This window comes from Silene latifolia, chromosome 7, assembly GCF_048544455.1.
Source record: "Silene latifolia isolate original U9 population chromosome 7, ASM4854445v1, whole genome shotgun sequence".
Classification (NCBI taxonomy): Eukaryota; Viridiplantae; Streptophyta; class Magnoliopsida; order Caryophyllales; family Caryophyllaceae; genus Silene; species Silene latifolia.
The window spans coordinates 94,784,425-94,792,157 of record NC_133532.1 but is presented as its reverse complement, the minus strand read 5'-3'; the positions used below and the strand labels follow the sequence as shown (position 1 = coordinate 94,792,157).

The following is a 7,733-nucleotide window of genomic DNA, read 5'->3' as shown; positions in this document are numbered from 1 at the left end:
TTATATTTGATTAATGTATATTGGATAAATTAATTATACAATATTGTCTTTGTCGGACACGTATTAATAATTCAACTAACCCGTATTATTAGTTGATGCCTTAATTTCCGATAACCGATGACAGTCTATAATGAAACCGCGTCATATACACTTAGCGAATTATGAACCGGACCACGAGTTAAAGTTAAGAGGAAGTGGAAGCCCACTTCCCCTTGATCCACTCGGTTTGGCCGAGATTAGGAGATTAAAAGAGAGCCTCTTCTCTTGCTAAACCTAATCATTTTATTTTGCAAAAATAATTAGGGTTTTGGGAATTGTCTCTCTCAAAATTCTAGATCTCTCATCTAACCAAAACTCACAAATCAATCCTCTCAATATTGCAAGGCAATTAGAGGATTCATTCTAGCACAAGGGCATTTCTCGGACAATCTTGGGTGCATCATTTAGGAGGAGGTCTACTTTGATCTCTCATTGCCATATTGCACTAGGACCGAAGGTTATTCCTTGATCTTTATCGTTTCATTATGTTTTTCGTTTTATGACTATAAATCACGTATTAAATTTGCGTTATAATCCTATAAAGAAAGGGTTTTATACGGATATTACCCCACAATAAGGACCTTCTAAAAATAAAAAAACGGATTAATCCGGGGCCCCAACGTAAAATCTCGCACAGGGCCCCGAAAATCTCAGGGTCGGCCTTGGTCTCCCTTATGTTTTTAAGGATTAAGACACCTTAATTCTTACGCTAATACCCAAAAAACCGCAATTCATCTCTTCTCCCCGCGCTCATTACTCCTTCATCGACCTTCGGCGGACCTCCCTCTAACCGCCACTCCTCCTGCGGTCACTCTTCGGCGCTGACTCCCTCTGACCACCACGGATCAACTCCGCACGCGCCAATTCACCATAAACCTACCAGACCACCATTAAACTTCACCAACTCCACCCCAAATCCAAATCCAATTCCAATTCCAATTCCATGGATTTTCTAAATGGATTTTTGGAATTAGATTTAGAATTGAATTCAAACATTTTGATTCCTGCAATCATAAAAATTAAATCATGATTGATTTCTAATTCCAAGTTTTAGGTTTTTTCAAAACGCGTGAAATGTCTCCATTACGAAATTCAGTTCCAATTCTAAGTTCTCCACATAACATTATAGTATTCATTTTAAGAATTTATAGATTATACATCAGATATATTACAACTAGAAGTGTAATGTCTGAGTTTTATAACAAAATTTGAAGCTTTGTTTTAAAGATTATGAGCTTTATTATAAAGGTTTTGAATTTGTTCACTTCAACATTAAGCGCAAAAAAAGTTTAATATTGCTCAAAAACTAAAAAAAGTATATAAATTCAGTTAGTTTTGAGTTTTAACGCCAAAAATTAAAAAATTACTAAGTTATAAACTTTAACAGTTCACGAAAAATACATGTAAACTCAATTCTTAAACGTTCTTATCTAAACAATAGATACGTAATACTTTCCACTAAGTCTTCTAAGCGACCGTGTCTCACTACGTCATTGAGAGACAACCAATTCTTATATCCTACACCCATGTGTAGGATACTACATACTCCCTCCAACCCCCCACTCCCCACTCATCCTCAACTTCCTCCTTTTTTTTTTCTTTTTTTCTTCATTTACTTTTTTTTTTCTTTTAAAATTTTAAAACAAAAATTAACTTCCATTTTTAAGAAAAGTTACGACGGTCATATTCAGTTTAAGTGTTACGTAGTGTTACATTCACGATATGACACTATTATATTCATTTTAAGTTTAGTGAATATGACAATATTGTTTAATGAATATGTGCTTTAAAGTGCGATATTCACAATAGGACACTATCATATTCACTTTCAGTTTAGTGAATATGACAGTGTAGTTTGATGAATATGTATTGTGGGGTGTGATGTTCATCCGATGGTTCTATTATATTTACTTTCACTTTAGTGAATATGACATTTATAGTTTAGTGAATATGAGTTTATTAGTTCAAATATATTGAACAATAATCATGAACATTTAATTTCATACCAAAATCGCATAATACAAAATAATTTAAGGAAAAAAAATTATGTGATATGATATGAATATGTCAATTACGTTATGTGAATGTGAGGGAAAATAAAACAAATAACAAAATATATCAAATATGATCTCAATTTGTAGAGCAATAAAAATTATGAATAATAATAATTTTTTTATTTATTAAATTTATAATTTATTTATTATAAGAAAAAAATTAAGAAAAGGGAGTACCATGCACCATACTCCTGGGTGCATGGTATAATTGGTGATTGTGATTTGTACTTTTTTTTTTTTTGTTTTTTTTTTTTTTTTGGGTAAAGCAATAACCGTTGCTCATATTACTTTCCCTTTCCCTCAATTTTGTCCTTTTCACTTTCTCTTTTGTAAACTTGAAATGCTCATAATTCCTTCCTACATTCCTTGATATGGAATTACGGAATATATCATAACACTTTCTCCCTATCTCTCCTACCCTCTCTTAATTTACATAAAACAAAATTCATCTCCAGGACACTCTCCTTGGCTTTTCCTTGATCTACGCTCAAAGCAATTCCACTATTTCTAGCTAGAGGAAAAATAAAATAAAAAGAAAAAACTGTATTTTATGATGCAAAAGTCCCACCTTCCATAACCATACAAACACAGAAGTTGTTTCTTCAATCTAACTCCATCTCACTCAAAAAAAAAAAAAAAAAAAATAGTAGAGGAGAATGACAGAAGTAGTGTTAGAATCTTCAAGTGGAAGCTCAATAAACATGACAAGTAGTAGTCCCACCCCCACAAGAAATGATGGTTTATACCAACAACATTCTACAATACAAAATAACATGAATATTATTAACATTAACAATTACTCCACATTATTATCCTTATCCTCTCAAGAGTGTTTACAAAGCAACAATACACAAGTAGAAGAAGAGGAGTTGGTTGGTGGTGGTGGTGGAGAGAGAAAGAGGAGGAGACATCAACAAGGAGATCAGACCAATAATACAGATTATGAATATCATCAGTTGAATAATTTTGTTGCCTTATTTGTAACCGCATTTAGAAGATCAGTATTTGGGTGTTCCTCTTGCGAGATTAATACTACTAATACCAGTAATAATAATAAGCGAGGAGGGGAGTTATCATTATCGTTATCAATATCAGGCGGCAACGGCAACGGTGGTAATAGGAGTGGTGTGATGGAAATAGGGTTGCCTACAAATGTGAGGCATGTTGCTCATGTTACCTTTGATAGATTCAATGGCTTCCTTGGTCTTCCTGTTGAGTTTGAGCCTGAAGTCCCTAGAAGACCACCCAGTGCTAGGTACCTTTCTTCTTTTCTCTTCATTCTGGATTTTATTTTTGCACTTTTTCATATATGATCGATCATATGCATTACGGATTACTCTTTTAAGTTATATATGTACTAAATGATTATTTCATCGGGATTTACATATAGGGGGCCAAAAATCTCATCGGGAGCAAACAACTTATAAGGAATATAATCGGAAATGTTAACTAAAACTTCCAAATTGAATGGGCCGATTCCTGATCTTACAAAGTTTACATTCCAGAATGGAGTAATAGATGTAGGAAGTATCAATATATCTTTATTCTTTTTTTTTTTGTTTTTTTTTTTTTCTCACTTGATTGTAAAGTAAATAGAATTTAAATTTCTTCTATGTCATTCTCCGTTTGTATTTTAGTATTAACTGGAATTGTTTTTTTTTTTTTTTTGGAGAAATGTGATTTGTTTAAGCTTTTTATGGGGCAGCACTTATAACTTTATTTTGCATTCACCCCCTTTTTTGGGCTGTTTTGAATTTGATTTTTGTGGGTGGGAGAATGTTAGTTTAGTAAACTGGCACATTGCTTTTTCATTTATACTAATAAAACACAATTACCACAAGTATACGACAATATGTGTCCTAATAATAAACTCGTAGGTACTGCATGATCCTCAAAGGGATGTCGTTGGTCCACTGCAATTGCATCCATTGAATTCGATATCGAGTTGCCTGTGACTGACTTCATATACTTGTAAATATCTACTCTGTGGCCTTTTCCGAGTTGTCAAAACATGCTAATACCCTTAGTCCCTCAGTCGAATTAGCACCGACCCAGTACAGAGTATGGAGTAGTATGTAATAGCGCTACAAAGTTTACAAGTTTCCAATTTCCCGGGTTTGGCTATGTTTATACAAACTTCGATATGTGGGGTATACCTAGTAACTTACGATTGATGTAACTCAAGAATGATTCCAAAACACAGTTCTGAATTTCCCATCTGTTTACTGGGATTTCTACTGATCCACAATGCATGATTCCTTTATTCATATCCCCATTTTGATTATAGTGCCACGGTGTTTGGAGTTTCAACCAATTCCATGCAGCTTTCCTTCGACACTCGAGGAAATAGTGTGCCTACAATACTCCTGATGATGCAACATAGGCTATATGCATTGGGTGGTCTTCAAGTAAGCACACCAGACCCTATCTTACACGTTTGGTTTTTTTCTATCCATTGATCATCTACTTCATTTAGCTTTGCCAAGTTTGATAAAATATTTGGCCTTGCAGGCTGAGGGAATTTTCAGAATCAATCCCGATAATCAGCAAGAAGAGTCTGTCAGAGATCAGTTAAATCGAGGATTGCTACCTGAGGATGTTGACTGTCATTGCTTAGCAGGTTTAATAAAGGTAAATTGATGAATGCCAAGCTTAAATTTATTCATGAATTTTGAATCACTGTTAATGTATGCTGCATTGTAGGCTTGGTTCAGAGAACTTCCGACAGGTGTACTAGACTGCCTTTCTCCCGAGCAAGTAATGCAGTCTCAGACAGAGCAGGAGTGCACTGAGCTTGCCAGGCTTCTGCCACCAACAGAATTTGCTCTTTTGGACTGGGCTATTAATCTCATGGCTGATGTCGCACAGTTTGAGAATCTTAACAGGATGAATGCACGCAACGTTGCTATGGTCTTCGCACCTAACATGACTCATGTGAGTTAATTTAAACATCTCTTGGAGGGGCCCTTTGTTTACAACTCTACATATGCGTGATACTCTAGTGTTTGATCAACTTCCTATAGTTAGTAAACTTGCGACTTCCTTGTCAGGGATACAAATTCTTGTATGAGAATGAAATAAAGAAAATGTCATTTTTCAAGGCAGTAGGATTCTGAAATGATAACATTTGACTCGACTCATTTGATGAGGCAGTCCATGCAAGATCAGCGTTTCCTAAAAAAGATAATTGTTTGTTTGTAGAAAACTATGTGATATGACGTTGTAAAATTGAATGCAGATGGCAGATCCTTTGACAGCGTTAATGCATGCAGTCCAAGTAATGAACTTGCTAAAGACACTGATTGAGAAGACGTTAAGAGAAAGAGAGGATTCAATAATAGATTCTGTTTTAGATTCCTTCAGTCGAGAATCTCCTGGTGAGAATGGTCAGCATTTTTCTTTGCAGACCATCCTCGAGGAGGCCAGCGAACCCGATGGTGAAGAGGAACGTGATTGTAGATTTGCAAACCCTTGTGCTCTTAACCAAGATGACAATTCAATTGAAAGCACTGTCCCGGGAGAAAATCAGTCATTTGTGAGAGATTGCGAAGATGACGAATCAATTCGAGAGAATGAGAGCTTTTCGTCAGAATCCAAGAACAATAAATATATTGGTGGTAAATCCCAAGGGGCTAAGCCTTGTAACACAAAGTGTAGTAGAATTGGCCCAACTTCTAACACTAAAAAGGCGCCTCAAAAGGGTAAAGAAAGGCCTAATGTTCAGGTGGCCAAGTCTGCTGAGAAAGCAAAGGGAAGCAGCCTTGTTAGTAGCATGAACCAAAGGGCCGAGAGAATTGAAGCATGGCGGTAAACTACAGTTCACTCTTCTCCACTTCTTGTGGGGAACTTGATCAGCAATGTTTGATGTTTAAATCGAGTATCATGGAAAACCGTTTTAATTCAATGTCTTTTATTTGACCTTCTTCCAAATGATTTGTATCTTGTATGTTGATGAGTGGTGATTTCTAAATCTGGTTTGAGTTTCATTTGTTTCTGGATTGCATTGACGTTGTTAAAGTTGGCATTTGCATCTTCATATGCATCAGACCTTGTGCTAATAAACTGTGTTGCTTTTTAAAGCTTTCTTAAGCTTACAAAAGCAAGCAAACAATTGCATATTTCTGTAGGCGTTGTACCGGAACTGCTGTAATTCAATAATTACCTGTATTCTGTATAGTTAGACAAATTTACCCATTCTTCAAATGGCTATATTTCCTGAACTAGAGTGCAATGCCCGATTTAACAAGTTTCAGATGGCATTAATTAGTATGCGAAAAATAATCAGATAGCTAGACTAACGCTTGATGTACAACTGTACAAGTAACTGATAGCATACTAACTAACCAGAAGATTTTACAAAATTATTTGTCAACATTATTCTGTCCCATATAAGAAAATCAGAAGTTACATATGTAATTACGCATATTGATGACTAACCTCCATTATTGTGCTAGTCTGAAGTGTTCTTTAGTTCGCGATTGGTTACTATTGCAGCAGGAGCGAAGGGTAAGGATCCTTCGTTTTTATCAAACATACCCTCTGAAAGATTCAAGCACTGTCAAGGAAACAGTCCTAGTGACTGTCACGCTCAAAACAACCACTAGAAGCAAATCCGAGCTCAAAATACATTCGGCCAGACTACTTGTAGAAGGGCTGTATTTTCAAATGCTCATATATGGAGTTCTACATGGTTAAAAGTAGTGTTCTCTATATGGAATCAACAATATCCATTAAGTAGATTGGTCACAATAGAGCATTAAAGGCTGTCACAACTGATGCAATGCTGAACATTCAGTTCTGACCTGTCCGTACTAAAATGCTCATATCTCCCAAACCAGGCTACATCTTGGTGTGATTCGTTTTGGAGGCAGTATCTAACTCGTTTAGCTTTCATTTCATGTATGTTGGGAACATTAGTTCAACCGGAGCAAAAATATATGCATCCTGAAATTTCTTTTGAACACGATCGAATGCCGATTATTTGTGCCCGACTCGCTAGTACTCAAGCTATCATATCTCGAGATTCAGCTAATGTTTTCAAGTGATTCTTGTTTTAGGTGAACGTTAACTCATTTAGCTTTCATTTGGTACCTATGGGGAAGTCGAGTTCATTCTAAGGAGCGAGATATGGAATCTGCAAGATAAGTCTGATTCCAGAATGCTACTGGAACGGCCTGACTGAGACTTGTATGCAACAAGGGCTTTTCAGACTATCTTGTAAGCCTTGAGGTGCACATTCAAGGATGTGAAATGATCATATGGTGACCCTAAGTAGGTATGCAACAAAGGCTAGGTGAAAGCAGGCCTTTTTGAAGTGATAAATGCAACCAACATAACCTGAGCATGTGAAAAAGACATCATAGTGGTCCTGTTTTTGAACTGTTGCTCTTTCTTCTACTATTGCAGCTGCACCTGTCCTTGACCTCGACAAATATACTGAATCCTACACCTCATTTCAGAGACCTTGAGCTGTCAAATAAACCTCATCAACTCTCCTACACTTGAGGACAAAAGGGGAAGCCTTAAAACAACCAATGACATCTCACCTTGCTCTCCAAGTTTTATTTTAGTTTATTTCATGTTAAAGCATTGTACTGTTTTAATTCTTAGCCCTTGGATGATGCTAGGTCATCCTTTGAT

At 36.0% G+C, this 7,733-nt stretch overlaps 1 protein-coding gene across 1 annotated transcript; it reads left to right on the top strand.

The window, feature by feature from the left end:
- Positions 1–2,652: 2,652 nt before the first annotated feature.
- LOC141592376 (rho GTPase-activating protein 1-like) lies at positions 2,653–6,079 on the top strand. Its single transcript, XM_074413005.1, has 5 exons — positions 2,653–3,348; positions 4,381–4,501; positions 4,605–4,724; positions 4,797–5,027; positions 5,332–6,079. Exons 1-5 carry the CDS (start codon positions 2,750–2,752, stop codon positions 5,902–5,904), a joined length of 1,644 nt encoding a protein of 547 aa, XP_074269106.1. The 5' UTR covers positions 2,653–2,749; the 3' UTR covers positions 5,905–6,079.
- Positions 6,080–7,733: the final 1,654 nt, after the last annotated feature.

Bases quoted from the DNA above. Each gene is read 5' to 3' on its own strand.
- LOC141592376 (XM_074413005.1), top strand. From the start codon at position 2,750: ATGACAGAAGTAGTGTTAGAATCTTCAAGTGGAAGCTCAATAAACATG. The intron at 4,502-4,604 runs GTAAGCACACCA...TTGGCCTTGCAG, and splicing joins ATGCATTGGGTGGTCTTCAA to GCTGAGGGAATTTTCAGAAT. The intron at 4,725-4,796 runs GTAAATTGATGA...GCTGCATTGTAG, and splicing joins GCTTAGCAGGTTTAATAAAG to GCTTGGTTCAGAGAACTTCC.